Source organism: Podarcis pityusensis (assembly GCF_964106645.2).
Source record: "Podarcis pityusensis genome assembly, chromosome: 11".
Classification (NCBI taxonomy): Eukaryota; Metazoa; Chordata; class Lepidosauria; order Squamata; family Lacertidae; genus Podarcis; species Podarcis pityusensis.
Genome location: NC_138036.1, coordinates 16,400,683 through 16,418,111, shown reverse-complemented (window position 1 = coordinate 16,418,111; position 17,429 = coordinate 16,400,683). Strand labels below are relative to the sequence as shown.

General features: G+C 44.4%; 1 protein-coding gene across 1 annotated transcript in view; it reads left to right on the top strand.

Annotated features, from left to right (window-relative positions):
* ADAMTS12 (ADAM metallopeptidase with thrombospondin type 1 motif 12) overlaps positions 1-17,429 on the top strand; it is a 111,256-nt gene that overhangs the window by 65,600 nt on the left and 28,227 nt on the right. The window contains exons 10-15 of the mRNA XM_080973385.1: positions 1,926-2,018; positions 3,722-3,867; positions 5,261-5,430; positions 9,245-9,378; positions 13,903-14,023; positions 16,583-16,827. Coding sequence (XP_080829511.1) covers positions 1,926-2,018; positions 3,722-3,867; positions 5,261-5,430; positions 9,245-9,378; positions 13,903-14,023; positions 16,583-16,827 — 909 coding nt within the window. The remainder of the gene's footprint in view (positions 1-1,925; positions 2,019-3,721; positions 3,868-5,260; positions 5,431-9,244; positions 9,379-13,902; positions 14,024-16,582; positions 16,828-17,429) is intronic.

Sequence of the window (17,429 nt, the reverse complement as noted above, 5' to 3'; positions counted from 1 at the left end):
TTTTTCCTTGCAGGCAAAGTTCAAACTGCAACTTTTCCTGCTTTTGTAGTCATGACCAGCTGTACCCAATCTGCCCAAAGCTCACAGAAACAGTTCTTAAAGGTACAAACATCTTTACTGTTTCTTTGCAGAATGACTCCCAACAGGAGCTCCATGCAGAGTCACGGTGGATTTCACAGCTGTGACTTAGGAAGGCAGACTTCAATGTGCAGTTGGGTTTCCGTATTTGTCCTACTGGACTACGAACATCAAATTGCATAGAAAAGTTGCTTTAGAATATTGGCTTTCAAACGCTCTTAACAGGGAGCCCTTTCTATATTGATTTATCTGACAAGGACCCCCTGCGTGATTTGTTTTGCATTTCTGTTCTTCGGCTTCCAGGAACATTTGGCAGTGAATTAAAACTGCACACCAGCAAGAGGAAAACAGTAAAGCTTCTAGTGTGCGTCGTGGGGGGAGGGGCGAACCCAACTATAGACATGTCTAACTTATGTATTCCCGTAGCTCCAAAGTCCCAGAATCCCCTGCAATGTGCAGAGGATGTGAGTCTCATGGCAGATGCTCGAATCACGGCAAACGAGTCAGTGTGAAAAGTACTGTATGCCCTGAAGGTAGAAAATTAGAAAAACTCTGCTTATACTGTATGCTTCCTTTTGCTCTTTATTCTAATTATTCCATTGCATTTCCTATGCTTTAAAGCAAATAATTTTCTTAACTGGCATTGTGTGCATAGCGGATGAGTTGTTGTTGTTTATTAAACTTATTAGTCACTTGTCACCTGAATGTCTCCAAGTGACTTACGGTAAAGAAAAATATACAACTCATAATACCATGGGGAAAGGGGGAGAAGAATCATGTAGTTGTAAGCCCTTGACAATACACCTTTCAGTAAAATAAGTGCTTGTAGCTCTTTGCTGTTTACCTCATTCCCAACAGGCATGAGTTCCATTGGCATGACTGTGCTTTTTATACAAAGAGTAGTTGAGAGCAGGGTCAGCTCACAGTTCCAAAAACTACCAAATGTGGAAATTCATATTCTTGGCAAATGATAACTTTCACAAAAACGATACTGTACTTATTTTTCATTTTCCCAAAAAACTAATGGGCGCTAATACTGGCTCCTGACTCACCCCATCCCATTTTTGAGAGGGTTAATTGGGCAAGAAAGGTTTGCTTTCTCCTTCAAAACCAATGAAATGCAAGTGTCTGTGTGAGTCCCCAATGTCCCAGGGGGTAGTAGCTGGTGCTTGACAGGAAATGAGGTTTAGCCATTTCCTTTTTTTTTTTAATACTTTTTATTAATTTTCCAACATAAATATACAGTTTTAATCCAAATTTTCACAAATTCCACACTTTTGGACTTCCTTCAACTTATCTGACAATCATTCATATTGAGGTTTAGCCATTTCCTGTCTTCCATGACTAGAACTAACTGCAGAGTTTTGACTACTGGGGGTAGGGTAAAGTGCTACGGTTTAAGTAATAATTTTACTGATTTAGGAAGCATGATCGACAACGAGGGTTGAGAGCCTAAGGCTAGGTAATAATGAAGTTAAAATTCAGCTGCATTCTGCAGAATTTAGTTAGGTAGTTGATGAGTAAGTAAAACCTCACTCAAGGTTATTCTACTGGATCTCATTATTTTCCTCAATTCTTCCTACTTGCTGTAGCCAGCCTGGTGTCCTCCAGATGTTGTGGACTACAACTCCCATCATCCTTGGCTGTTGGTGATGCTTGCTGGGGCTGATAGGAGTTGCCATCCGCAACATCTGGAGAGCACCACATTGGCTACGCCTGCGAGCATCAAATCAAGCCTCTTAAAGACAACCCAAGCTGAAATAGCCCTCTCAAAAAAACCAAAAACCCCACAATTCCCTAAAGTCTCAATTGTTTTTTCTTTACAACATTTGAGGTTGTCGTTGCAGAATATTTGCCAGACATTGTGGTGCTTTGTGAAAGGTTCCTGCCGGTCGAAACTGGATGCTGCGGCAGATGGAACGAGATGCGGTGAAAATAAGGTATCTGTCACAAGGAGAGACCAGGGTGGGAAATTATGACTCGGTACCCGACTTTCTTTATGCTGCAAGAACACAATACAAACAAAGTGTCATCCTTATAAAACATCTTTCATTTGCTATGTTTTGCATTCGGTCACATTCATATTGTTGCCTTTCACTCTGAAAGGCTAACCATATCAGATGGTTTTTTCATTAAGTTATCATCTTACAACTGCATTTATATCCCCAATCTGGAAGGCAAGGAAATTGCCTTCTTTTCAAATCAATGCCATCTCCTCCAGCATCAGGGAGTTTGCATGCCTAGCTCCTGCAGATCAAATGAAAGATATGCTTTTGGAGTTTCTCTATAGCACTGACAGCTAGATGACCTTCCTCTGAGCAAAGCAGAGCTGAGTCTCTAACCAAGCAACATCCCAGTAGTTGGGATAGTTCATTATTCTGAAATGTGTCCTGTTTTTCCGGGTGCTTGATTTGCAGCTCCCATCACCTTCCCCAATTCACGGACTCATTACCTTAACAAGCTCCCTGCTTCTTCAGAATACCCAAGCCTGCTCAGTGTCTCTAAGCAGGCTTATGGCTCGGGACTGATAGCATGTCATTTCTATGGCGTGACTCAGACATAACGCCAAACCAGAAACACAGTTTGCTGTTGCACTGAAACCCAGCAAATGGTGGTTTGCTCAAACCTGGATTAAACTGTGGCAGAGTATTCTCAGGATCTAGTTATGTTTTCATTGTACATGTAAATGTTAATAATAATAATAATAATAATAATAATTTATTTATTTAAGACATGCATACTGTTGTTTTTTTTAATGGGGCAACTTCTGTCTTACCCTGAACTGTAGGACTATGTGATTTTGTTTTGTTTTGCAAAAGTCTTTAACACCATTTTGCCTGATGAAAACGTCTGAAGAAGGTACATGTGACATCAAAGACCTCCGGATTTTTCCTTTTTTAATGAAATTTTCTTGTGCTAATAAAGTATATGTACAGCATAAGTTCAAACTTGGACATAATTGCTTTAATTTAAATAGAAATATAATACATCCCACCATAGTAAGGAAGACTATAACTAGGTGATTCTGTGTGAGTCTGATATTGTGGGGTGAACTTTTAATGAGCTCCCACTTCCTTTAACCCAATTTGGACTAGACAACATTTCACATACAAGACTTCTCCAGACAGAGGACTGTTCTTTGTAAAGTTGACAGGTAAGCCCTCTACACAGGGGAAGGGTTTAACCTTTTGCTCTTGTGCCAATTCCCAAGTGCAAATCTGCACTCACCACCCCCAAAGCTCCTATTGACTGTGGAGGGGGAGACTTAGAAGCACAATGCAAGTTCCCTGTGCAATTCAAAACAGCTCTGGCAGGGCGACTTAAACTGGGGATTTGGTAGTGAGGCACAGAGCTAAACCCTTTCCCCCTGTACCCAGCCTCAGTCTGAATTGGGCCCCTCTATGCTGGCTTTGCAGGGGAAAAAAGTAAAAGTCTAGACTTAAGAGATCTCTTGCTTCATATATACAGCTGGCCCTGGCCTAGAAAGGTCTCCAATGTCAACTGAAAGTCACAAAAGCAGGAAGGTGATCTCTCTTGTAACACCAGTCTCCAGCAAGCTACTATGAAAGAAATGTGTTGCAGTGTCAATAGTGTGTTTGGGGTTTTTTTCTTGACCCATTGTGTTTGCTGCTTTCTTGTCAAGTGGTGCTTTACGGGTGAATGCATAACCGTAGGCAAGAGCCCCGAAGCAGTGAACGGTGCATGGGGTTCGTGGTCATCGTGGTCGCACTGCACACGGACCTGTGGGGCTGGAATCCAAACTGCGGAGAGACAGTGCACTAGCCCAGAGTAAGTCTCACACCTGGCGGTTTGCTTAATGTTTGATGTTTCAAAATCTTGAAACCTAAACATCTTGGATGTAGGGCCTTCTCAGTGGTGGCGCCCGCCCTGTGGAATGCCCTCCCATCAGATGTCAAGGAAATAAACAACTATCTGACTTTTAGAATACATCTAAAGGCAGCCCTGTTTAGGGAAGTTTTTAATGTGTGATGTTTTATTCTGTTTTTAATCTGTTGGCAGCCGCCCAGAGTGGCTGGGGAAACGCAGCTGGATGAGTGGGGTATAAATAAAAAAATATTATTAAAATTATTATTATTCTATCTAAAGCAAGGGTTGTTGTTGTTGTTGTTTAGTCGTGTCTGACTCTTCGTGACCCCATGGACCAGAGCACGCCAGGCACTTCTTTCTTCCACTGCCTCCCGCACTTTGGTCAAACTCATGCTGGTAGCTTCGAGAACACTATCCAACCATCTCGTCCTCTGTCGTCCCCTTCTCCTTGTGCCCTCCATCTTTCCCAACATCAGGTTCTTTTCCAGGGAGTCTTCTCTTCTCATGAGGTGGCCCAAGTATTGGAGTCTCAGCTTCACAATCTGTCCTTCCAGTGAGCACTCAGGGCTGATTAACTTAAGAATGGAGAGGTTTTATCTTTCAGTCCATGGGACTCTCAAGAGTCTCCTCCAGCACCATAATTCAAAAGCATCAATTCTTTGGCAATCAGCCTTCTTTATGGTCCAGCTCTCACTGCAAGGGTAGGCAGCCTTCAAACTTTGCAAGACGATCTACTTTGGGCAGGTGTGGCTTTTCTGAAAATGTGTCTGGAAGGCCCTAGGTTTACCATCCCTGGATTAGAGTGTCAGACTCAGACATGGAAGGCCCAGGTTTAGATCCACACACAGCATTACTAACCCTCTTAGCTTCATCTACCTCACAGGGTTGTTATGAAGATTAAATATGAGGAGGGAACCTACGAACGCCGCTGTGAGCTGCTTGAAGGAAAGGCAGGATATAAATGTTGTTAAGTTGTGGGTGAACATATCAGACGACACAGCGATTCTTCCAAAGCAGCTCTTTATTTGTAAGCTGGAACAGAACTGAACTGAGGAGCTCAGTCAGCCTGCTTATATAGAGCTCCACTAGAATGCAACAGTAACCATTTTCTGTAACTAGCCAATCACTGAACGTCACTTTCGATCCTTCATTTGCATACAAACTATCCAATCACTGAACGTCACTTTCGATCCTTCATTTGCATACAAACTATCCAATCACTGAACGTCACTTTCGATCCTTCATTTGCATAACTATCTACAGTATCCCCCTGCTGGCCCAGGGTGAGAACTTCAGTACATAACAAATGTAATAAATAAATTCTTGTTTTCGAAACCCCTTTTGTCACTTCCAGGCCACAGTTTGGAGGGAAGTACTGCACAGGGGAGAGGAAGCGCTATCGCATGTGTAACATCAAGCTGTGCCCCAGAGCCTCACCAAACTTCCGTCAAATGCAGTGCAGTGAATTTGATACGGTTGCCTACAAAAATAAGTTCTACACGTGGATTCCGGTGTACAACACAGGTAAGGTTAAATAAGTTGCACGACGCCTGTTTGTTGAACTTTTGCTTTTTACCTGCGGGTTTCACTTTTGTTTTAAGCACTGTATTATTTTGATTGACAGGTTGCTTTGCAGATTGTAGTGTGAACCACTTTGTGAAAACCTATGGTAAAAAGCGGTCTGCAAAAAAATTGAAAATAAATGAAGAAAACAATTTTTTTAATACCTATTATTGATAATGAGTTTTTCACGTCATCTGGTAAAGCTTTTACATTTGGATTTTGACCGTAAAACATTTGGATTTTAATAGTAAAGCATCAAATGTTAAAAACTTCCCTATACAGGGCTGCCTTGAGATGTCTTTTAAAAGTCAGGTAGATGTTTCTTTCCTTAGAGTTCCTATGCCTAATTTTTCTTTCGTTTGATACCCAATGGGGAACTGCACATAGTTCTTCGGACTCCTGCTTTTAAGGGTTGTTAATCTGGTCCTGATCTGCACAGATAAGGAAGACTTGCTATCTGCATCTGTGTAGCAGTAGATCACCATTTAAATGAAAAGAGATTAGTATTGTCTCTCAAGTCCACACTATACACTGAAACCACTATTAGTGTCTGCATCCCAGAATTTATTCCAGAGTACTCTGCAAAGCACCAGGGTTCCACAGTGAATTTACATGCGTTCCTTTGTTGTTTAGTCGTTTAGTTGTGTCCGACTCTTCATGACCCCCTGGACCAGAGCACGCCAGGCACTCCTGTCTTCCCCTGCCTCCCGCAGTTTGGTCAAACTCATGCTGGTAGTTTCGAGAACACTGTCCAACCATCTCGTCCTCTGTTGTCCCCTTCTCCTTGCGCCCTCAATCTTTCCCAACATCAGGTTCTTTTCCAGTGAGTCTTCTCTTCTCATGAGGTGGCCAGAGTATTGGAGCCTCATCTTCAGGATCTGTCCTTCCAGTGAGCACTCAGGGCTGATTTCCTTCAGAATGGAGAGGTTTGATTTTCTTGCAGTCCATGGGACTCTCAAGAGTCTCCTCCAGCACCATAATTCAAAAGCATCAATTCTTTGGCGATCAGCCTTCTTTATGGTCCAGCTCTCACTTCCATACATCACTACTGGGAAAACCATAGCTTTAACTATACGGACCTTTGTTGGCAAGGTGATGTCTCTGCTTTTTAAGATGCTGACTTAGCAAATAAGTAAATTGAAAAGGTTCTCTGAAGCTGGAAAGAGAGGGAAACTACTGCTCTGTTAATTCTGAGATCCAAGCATCTTGCAGATAGTGCCTGCAGCAGTCACTCAAAATTCCAAATGTGTCCACACACCTAAAAAAAGGTTGATCACCCCTGCCCTATGATCACTGAATACTTTGCATACATCCCAACATTTAAGTGTCTGATTAAGTGATTAGCTTCACTTTGTACTAGCATTGGATAGCCCAAGAAATTGCTGGATTTAATTACATTACACATATTGCCATGCTGCTCTAACTTCTGTATTGCAACTGCTGACACTTTGTTAAAAAGTACTTACTTATCAGAGAAGAAATGTCCCAAGATTTTATATTACAGGCCTAGCCTCCCCTTCTTAAAAAAATAAATATTTAATGCCTTGTGGGGAAACTGGGGGAAAAAGTATTTTTTTGAGGAAGTTATTGTAGCTGAAAGTTTGTTACTTTCACAGGAGGAATGTTGAAGCATTACGCATTTGCAGGTGTTGATTCATTCAAATATGTGCAATGTTTAAAGAATGATAATTAAAGCTAATTATCATGACAATTAAAGCTAATTATCATGACAATTAAAGGTAATCATGACAATTAAAGCTAAGCCCAGTCAAAGCCTGGAGTACCAGGTAACCTTCTCTGCAATTCCTGAAGGAAGCAAGGGCATAATACCAGCATGCCAAATCCATATAATTGTCTATTGACTAGTGTTGAGGCTGATCTAAAACACGCCCAGCCCGCTGACACAAAAAAGTCCAGTTTGTTTCCTGCTCTCTTCAGTGATTTCCACCGCTGCTCTTCAAAGTGGGGAAAACAGGCAGCAGTTTTTTAATTGTTTAGTCTGCTCCCGTCAGTAATTGTCCTCCCACCACTTTCTTTTCTATGTTTGATTGCCACAAAAATAAACCTCATACACATTGTAAATGCCACACATTTTCATTTAATAAGTACACTGCTGGGAATGAACAGGAGGAGATCGTTTCTGAAGGCGTTTACAGAAATCTGTAAATATGGCAAGCTCTTGTTGCCATTTTGGGAGCTGGCACAATGCCTTCTTTATCTAAAGTGGCTGGCACGGGGCTCATCCAAACTTACCTTTTGCCCCACACAGGTCCGCACTTTCCCTAACCACAATTTCTTTATGTATCCAAACACTTTCTTCTATACTATTTTCTCTTTTGCCCCACTGCTTTCCCCAGGAAAACCTGCTCTTCAACACCGAATCAAAACAAACAGCAATTCGGGTTTTCTGTGGGTTGCTATTTGCTCCGATTCAGCAGTAAAGAGCAGGTTTTCTCCAGGAAAGTGCCAGGGCAAAAAGAGAAGCACTCACACAGAGACCTGGAAAGCTCAGATCTGCTCCTAGAAGTGTGGAGCAAAGGTAAGCATGGGTGAGCCCTGGCAGTGACTCTCCACAGGCAGGGTTCTGTCCCAGCCCTACCCCAAAGTCAGTAGCCGGAGTCAGAAATAGAACAGCAATTTTTTTAAAACACTAGTGTCAGTGAAGTTAATTCTTTATTCAAAGAAACTAAGACAGTGCGAGCCTAGTGAGCACAGCAACCCTTCCCAGCAGGCCTTGCCCCAATGAGACAGTAGCAAGGTCTGAAGGTCCCCACCTTCTCACCTCTCTCTAAGGCTCCTTCCCCCGTTCCTTCCCCAGCAGACTAAGGCTCCATCATCTTGTATCTCTTTGCTCTGCCCTCTTCATTCCTCTGTATGTTCGGGGAGACCAATGGAGAGGAGAGCTGGTCACAGCAGGAGGGGGAGGTTCCCTGGATTCTTCAGCAGCCGGCCTCCACCCTGCCTCTTGACCTCCCTCTGAGTCTGGACTGCCCTCTGCCACAGCCTCTTCCTGCTCACTAAGCCCTGTCACTTCTTCTGCTTCTGACGCCTTCTCCTCCCAGTCTGCTCCCTCTTCTCCCTCTGACCACACATTGTAATCTATCAGGGGCTGGTCTGAATCAAAAGATGGGGGTATGCAATGGCAGGAAGATCAGCTTCTAACAGAAGAGGAGGGGGACTACCCCTCCCCATTTCCAGAGTCCCACGTAGCAGAGAGACAGGCAGATTCCGAGATTGCACAGTTGAGACAGGAACTGCCCAGCTTTGAGATAGTAGCTAAGCAACAAGAGGGAGGGACGCAGCCGGGCAATATATCAATCGAGAATAGGGGAGGGGGCTCCCTCCTTCCCCCGAACTAGGAAGTATGTATCAGGAGCTCGTCCTACACTTGAGTAGGACCCTGGTAGAGACACATGCCCGACTGGCATGTTCTTTCCCTCCTGGTCATTCATTCAGGAGCTTCAAAAGCTTTCTTCAGCCCAAACATCACAGCGCCCGATGCCAACAGACATCGGCACACTTAGGGATGCAGGCAACCTTCTGCATGCAAACCAAGAGCTCTGCCCCTGAACTCTGGACTATGCAGGATGATTGTAGCAATGGTCCTTCTAGAATGTGCTGCTCTCGGATTTCTGCCACAAGTGTCTCTTAATGGGAGGCAGTGTCTTACTGTCACCTGTTGCCAACTTTTAACTTTTCGTTTTATACTTGCACCGCAACCTTGCAGTTGTGTGTGTCTATAGTAACTGATATAACTTTGGGGGTTTCCCTTCAGCTAATCCTTGTGAGCTACAATGCCGTCCTACGAACAACCACTTTTCAGAGAAAATGCTTGACGCTGTCATTGACGGTACACCTTGCTTTGAAGGAAACAACAGCAGAGACGTCTGTGTTAATGGCATGTGTAAGGTATTGGGTATGTTTCCTTCTTTGAACACTTCATGGGACTACAGATTTTCAGGCCTCAAAGGGCCATCAGAGTCATAGTCTTAAATCCCTGTGCTGTTCTTTACGTTTGGGATCATTTTAACAAGTGATATCCTCAAAACTCATATTCCATGTTTTGAGGGTTGGCAAGAAGGTTGGTGAGGCCTAAGAGTTGGGGGCTGGTTAGAATGGGGAAGAGGGTGGGGGGCTCATGGATACGGGGTTGATATTGGGGCTGCATTCTGAATTAACTGGGGTTTCCAAATAATCTACAAAGGCAGCATTACACTAGTTTACCCTGCGTATCCCAGATTACTTGTTTGTTTACTATTTGTACTTATAGCCAGCCCTTCCCCAAATGTTCCCAGAGTGGGTTACAAAGATAATAAATAATAAAATAACACCACAAAGCAACCAATAACAACATAACAAAATGGCACCACAAAACAGCAGTGCACAGCAACACAACAGGAGGACAAATATCCACTCAGCCAAAAGGCTAAGTCAAGAGAACATGATATTGATGTGTTTCCTGTTAGTCAGGAATTTGAGAAATAACCACTACTGTAATAAACAGTTGGGTCTGTTTGCAAGTTTTCAGTGTGAACTGCCTTGAGCAGTAACAACACCGCATGGTCAGTCCGCTTTTCCTTATCCCAGAAATCCATCAGGGGCTAGATTTGGTGGAAATTGGCCTTCAGCAATGGTAGTTACAAAATATTCCTAGGTGGGGCATGAAAAGAGCTATTATCATATGATCCCAGGCAACAGCTTTGATAATGGCCCAGCTAAGCGAGTCTTTTTATCAATTGTCACTGCTGAGCCACTATGACCTTTGAAGATTCACTCATCGCTACAGATGATGACTGCTCCAAGTCACAAGAAGAAAAGGTTCCAATCTGTTTTCTCCCCAGTGAAGATGCCCTGACACATCTCTTTGGAAGGCTCTTCATAGGGTAACACTAATTTTGTTCTGTTTGGCACCGTTCTGGGGCGTTGTGCTTTGGAAAATGTTCAAGAAGCCAAAAGCATTTTTGTTCTAATAGAATTTCAATAGCAGCTTGCTCAAGATCCCTTGAAATAAATGAATTTGATATTTGGGTGAGTCAATAAGCCACATAAACTATTAATCCAAGTTAAACTGGATGGCTTTAAAAGAGGATTGGGCAAATTAATGGAGGATAACACTAACATTGGCTGCTAGACATGATATCTACACTCTGCCTCCACGGTCAGAGAAAGTCATGCTTCTGAATAACAGTCGCTGGAAGCCATAGGAAGTTAGAATGCTCTTGTGGTCTGGTCCTGGTTTCCCACAGACACCTGGCTGCCCACTGTGAGAACAGAATACTGCACTAGAGGGCCACTGGCCTGATCCAGCAGGCTCGTTCTATGTTCTTACAAGAACCGATTAGTCAATAAATACGAACCACTTGCATTTGCCAGCCAACAGTATCGGGGGCATTGTTAAGCACATGGAAACACTTGGGACACACAGGCCCATAACACAGATTTGTGAAAATAAAAAAAATCCTTCCAGTAGCACCTTTAAGACCAACTAAGTTAGTTCTTGGTATGAGCTTTCGTGTGCAAGCACACTTCTTCAGATACACTGAAACAGAAGTTGCCAGATCCTTCTATATAGTGAGATATAGCCATTATAGTGAGATCTGACTCACTATATAGAAGGATCTGGCAACTTCTGTTTCAGTGTATCTGAAGAAGTGTGCTTGCACACGAAAGCTCATACCAAGAACTAACTTAGTTGGTCTTAAAGGTGCTACTGGAAGGATTTTTTTTATTTTGACTATGGCAGACCAACACGGCTACCTATCTGTAACAGATTTGTGAGTATGTGTGCATGAATTTGGCCATATTTATAGTTCCACAGGGACGCGGGTGGCGCTGTGGGTTAAACCACAGAGCATAGGACCTGCCAATCAGAAGGTTGGTGGTTCGAATCCCCGCGACGGGGTGAGCCCCCGTTGCTCGGTCCCTGCTCCTGCCAACCTAGCAGTTCGAAAGCACGTCAAAGTGCTCTGGCGGGAAGGTAAACGGCGTTTCCGTGCGCTGCTCTGGTTTGCCAGAAGTGGCTTAGTCATGCTGGCCACATGACCCGGAAGCTGTACGCCGGCTCCCTCGGCCAGTAAAGTGAGATGAGCGCCGCAACCCCAGAGTCAGTCACGACTGGACCTAATGGTCAGGGGTCCCTTTACTTTTACCTTTTTATAGTTCCACAGGGTGGTTCTTAGTTTTCACATATATATATGTAAGGGTCTTCCAAGATGGCGTCTGTCGGCTGCCTCACACAATGCCAGCTGATTAAGAAGTTGCAATTAGTTATACAAGTGTCTTTGAGGTCCATAAAAATTGCCCTTTGGTGTCTGCTGCAGAACTGGTGATTAAGAAGTGTCAGCGTTTTAATGGGCAGAGCCAGTTGCTGAGCTCCAGGGAACAAAAGGACGTTTTGTCAAGTGTCAAAAGGAATGATAAACGTGTTCCCTACTGATAGTCATTCAACCTGCCACAAATGCAGTTTGATATCATCAAGATGTACAGATATGGAAATGTTACAGCTGGAAATGAAAACGCATTCGGAATACAGGTGGAGATATGGAGAGATAGCATAGAGCAGTAGTTTACCATCCTTTTTCTTTTCTTTTCTTTTCTTTTCTTCTGTTTATGGCTCTTTTTGCATCCCCTCATGTCAGCGACTGGGCTCAATAACTGGTTCTGCCCCGACTGGGCTAGGTGACTGGAGCAGTGGCGTAGCGTGGGTTGTCAGCACCCGGGGCAAGGCAAGTAATTTGCGCCCCCTAACCCGTGGATTTGTGCCCCCTAACCCTAACCCCCAGATGTTGCGCCCAGTGCGGCCGCCCCCCCTGCACCCCCCACGCTACGCCACTGGACTGGAGCACTTTCAGAGACCTTCCAGTCTTGGAAAACAGGTCCCAGTGCACTGGACTCACAACTGTGCATTGTGAGCACCAGACTCAGCAGAGTATAAATAACGCGGAAGCTAGCTGTGAAGCATAACTCCTTTTTTTTTTCTAAAAGCTACTACAAACTAAAGAACTACTGCCTTGCCTGAGTGTTACCTCTCCCACTCAGCCATCTAGTCACTACATAGATAAGACTCTCTCCACACACAGAGTCAGGCAGTCAGGCAGGAGCGGAAGAGTAGAAGAGCAGTTCCCGCCCCCTCCTTTCTCAAAACATGAGATCAGGAGATTCTTGCGATGGGAGGGGGTGAAAATATCAACACTACGTCCCCCCAGAAAAAAAGCACTGGCCATCATGGTTAGCAGCCACGGATAGCCCTATATTCCATGGTCTAATCTTCTTTTAAAGCCGCCACTGCCTCCTGTAGGAGCAAGTTCCTTAGTTTAACTTTGCGCTGTGTGAAGAAGGACTTTCTTTTGCATGCCCTGAATCTTCCAACATTCAGCTTCTTTGGATTTCCACGAGCTCTAGTGTTCTGAGAGGGAGAAGACTTTTCTCCATCATATGCATAATTTTGCACACTTCTGTCATGTCACCACTTTCTTTGCCTTTTCTCTAGACTTAAAAGCCCCAAATGCTGCAACCCGTCCTTTTAGAGGTGTTGCTCCTGCCTCTTGATCATTTGGGTTACCCTCTGCTAAATCCTTTGGGACGCGGGTGGCGCTGTGGGTTAAACCACAGAGCCTAGGGCTTGCCGATCAGAAGGTCAGCGGTTCGAATTCCCTTGATGGGGTGAGCTCCCGTTGCTCGGTCCCTGCTCCTGCCAACCTAGCAGTTCGAAAGCACGTCAAAGTGCAAGTAGATAAATAGGTACCGCTCCGGCGGGAAGATAAACGGTGTTTCCATGTACTGCTCTGGTTCGCCAGAAGCGGCTTAGTCATGCTGGCCACATGACCCGGAAGCTGTACACCGCTCCCTCGGCCAATAAAGCAAGATGAGCGCCGCAACCCCAGAGTCGGCCACCACTGGACCTAATGTTCAGGGGTCCCTTTACCTTTACCTCCTGAATCTTTTCCCAATCCACAATACCCTTTTTGAGCTGAGGTGACCTGAGCTAACGCCTCCCTCCTCTCCTCAGGCTAAGGTCCCATCCCAATCCAGAGCAGCAGCGCCCACTGCATGCCAGCTATATGCGGAAGAAAAATCTTGCACTGAAATGCAAATCAGATGACCATGATAATGTGTAATTCTTCCTTAGTTACTGTCTTTAGAAGGCTACAGGTGAAGCCATGTTTTGAGTAAAACTGGAGGGAGTCAAGGTTAGACTAGTGGGCTTCTTCCCTTGTAATTGAAGCCTTGTTGCTCTGCAGCCTGGGAAGGTCAGCTGGACTCTTAAGATGTTTCAAATTGGCTTTGACCTGCAGAAAATACCTGCCACATGGACACACCTTAAGACATGGGAACTGCAGAATGATGCAAATAGCAAAATAGTCTCTGGCAGGCATTTGCTGATTGGTTAGTGCTGATCCCATAATGCATGCAACCTATCGTGTCTTCCTTCAGACCATCGGTTGTGATTATGAGATGGATTCCAATGCCACAGAAGATCAATGTGGAGTTTGCCTGGGAGATGGATCCTCTTGTCAGACTGTGAAGATAGCCTTCAACCAAAGTGAAGGAGCAGGTGAATAATCCCCCCCCCCCCGCAGTGTTTTTCTGCAGCAATTTCAATGAGCAATGATGCTTGCTGACAAAACATACTCTGAGACACTAATACTCTGTCACCAAAGGAGAGAAAACGAACCTGTAGAAGGAATTGGGGGGTGTGAAGCAATACTGAACGCGATATCTCCTTTATTAAGGAGGGCATATTGAATCCACTTGGATCAATAGGGTGATAAATATGATTGCCAGGTTGCTCAGGACTGGACTGCATGACTCAGCCTCTTTGAGTACGTAGGTACAATTTCCAGAGGGGTAGCCATGACAATCTATTACAGGGAAAATTGCAGCCTTGGCACCAGGCTCAAGCTGCTATCTGATACCCATTCACCTGAGAATTCACCCCCTTGTGCCTTAATTCTCAGCAGTCTGTGACTTAGTGTTAAGGCCTCTTCCTGTGTTGCTTGGACTGGGCTGCAAGCGGATTTATTGTGGCATAAGCATTGGTGGACTATTTTGAGAAGTAGACGCTAGTCCGCAATAGCTAAGGCCACGATAAATCTCTTCATCTCTACAACATCACGTTTTATTAATTTTTTTACCTTGTGAAAAGTTTCTTTTGCATCTTTACAAGAACTTTCAGGTTTTTTCCTTTCAAGACCTTGGAGCAGGGGAAGAGAGAGAGAGAGAGCAGAAATCTTGTGGCACTATAGGGAAAAGCTTTTCTTCAAACCAGAAGCATATCTCTATCTTTTGTTTAATTTTCTAAGATTATGTTAGACTTTTATTCTTGCCTGTGGTTACACGGAAAGGAGAGCCGAATGTTAATGATTTCAATTTTATCATGCTGGACACCTTGTTTTATCTGTGAGTTTCTGGCAGCTTTAAAGTTCTGCAGATCCAGCCTTGCAGTGTGAATCCATGTTGCGATCACAGTCAGAGGCTGTACTTAGCCTTTAAAGACCTTGGCCATATTGAAGATAAACCTCTGAGCCAAAGCTATGTGTGCAGGCTCCCACCCATTGCAAATGAAAGGCTATTCTGTCGGAATGTCATAATAAGGTAATAATGGAGATAAATCATTGATCTAAAGCTGCCTGCAAAATTTAGTACATCTGCTCCTCTTTGATAATCCTTTCATTTTAAAAAAACTGCTGGAGGAGCACCTTCTTCTCTGCTTTCTAATCAGCTGAATCCCGCAGGAAAGGTTTTCCGCTGAGGACACAGTGTATCTTGATTTCACTAAGATTTTCGACAAAGTCCACCATTATATTCTTGCGGTGATGCTGGTAAAATGTAGGCTGGGCAAATAACTCTTTAGCTGGTTGACTGACCAAACCCAACGAGTGCTCACTTAATGGTTCCTCATCATCCTGGAAAAAAGTGACAAGTAGGGTGCCGCAGAGTTCTGTTCTGGGTCCGTTGTTGTTCAACGTCTTTATGATGAAAGAATTGAGAAACGTTTCAAAAAAGCTGTGCCTAGCTAATCCCTCCGGTACAGCCCATGATTAACAGCACTGAGTCAAGACATTTTGCCATCTCAGGCAAAGGACAAGATGCCCTTGCCCTTTCATGTACAGGAATGGCAACTGATTCTCACTTCAACACTAGGCTGGTACGGGGAGTGAGACACAGACAGGAGCCAGCTTGCGGAGGCAGTGAAGTGGGTCTGGCTGAGGTCGCCATTTCCCACAATGTTCTGGGGTAGCAGCAGTAGCTGGGTAAGTAGTGGTCATCAGTGGTGTAGCATGGGTTGCCAGTGCTCGGGGCCACGCAGAGGAGGGGGTTGAGAGGAAGGGGAATTCACACAGGAATTCCACTTTCAGGATGGGGCCCAATGCAACATGGCTGCATTTCTAGACCTCCAACACCCACCCACCCCGCAGAGGGTCTTTTCCTTCAGAACTATTTTCTTCATTCATATGCAGATTTCATACTCATGCATTATTTATAAAAAACCACCTGAAAAGTGCATTGCCTTGCAGGAAAAAAAATGATCTGGTTGATACCCAGAAACTCATCACCTCAAGCAAGAGGTTGCCGGGGGGGGCACTTGGAGGGGAGGGGGGGAATGAAAGTGGGTGGGATTAAATTTATGCTGCTTTAATTAAGTAATTAATGGATATTCATGCAATTAATCAACTAAGACTTTTTTTAAAAAAATCAAGTGATAGCGGAAAAATTAGACTCAGTTGTTTCAGAGGCCTTTTCAGACATAATTTGTTCAAAATATTAAACCTGACTAGGCAAGATAAGAAGTACCCAATTATGCTGCAAACCTCTAGCTGCGTACCTGGAAATCAGACCTACCAAATTCAATAGGACATGTGTGATTAATGTGCTGCTATGGAATGTTCACATCAGATTTGTCCAAGGGCAGTAATTTGGAATTAAACCATAATTCATTAAGTGTGCTGCTAATTGTGGCTCTGTGAGGGATAAACAATAATTCCCAGGATTTTGGGTGAAAACTTGCAATGTGTGTTAAATGTGTTCTAACTGTAAGGCATAGATGTGACCTAGGCACAGTGCATTAATATTCTGTTGTTAAAACTGGTGAATGTTGCTTCTCCCCCCATAGGGTATGTTGATATTGGCCTAATTCCAAAAGGCGCAAGGAACATCAAGGTGCTGGAAGTGGCAGAAGCAGGGAATTTCCTTGCGCTACGGAGTGAGGACCCGGGAAAGTATTACCTAAATGGAGGGTTTATTATCCAATGGAATGGAGACTACAAAGTGGCAGGAACGATATTTCAATATGGGAGAAAAGGCGACTTGGAAAACCTCACTGCCGCTGGACCCACGAATGAATCGTTGTGGCTACAGGTGGGGGAACGTGTCATATGTGCAAGTGGCTTTGGGAAATTGCTGGGAGGTTTGGACTGGGCAGCTTTTATGAATCTGTGCCCTCTAAACATTTTTGGACCCCTGTTCTCATCAGCCCCAGCCAACAGGGGTCAGGGAGGGAGGAGAAATTCTAAGACTTGATTTCCAGACCCTTGATCATCTTGCCCTCCTCTGCACACACTCCAGCTTGCCAACATCCTTCTTAAATTGTGGTGCCCAGAATTGGACACACTACTCCACATGTTGTCTGGTCAAGGCAGAATAGAGCGGTACTATTACTTCCCTTGATCTGGGCACTAGACTTCTTTCTGTTGATGCAGCCTAGAATATCATTATCTTTTCTTGGTAGGACTCCTCTTCTCCAAGGTCTTTCCCATGCAGTCTCAGATGGCATCTGCGTTCAACCACCCTCTGCTTTGCCTGTTTCATTTCTCCATGAGTTCTAGGAGACCAGGGGGAAAGGGAGCTGGTCACAGCAGGAGGGGGAGATACCCTGGTTTCTTCTCCACTCTGCCTCTTGGCCACCCTCCCCTTAGCCTCTGGAGTCAGAGTCTGAACTGCTCTCGGCCACAGCCTCTTCC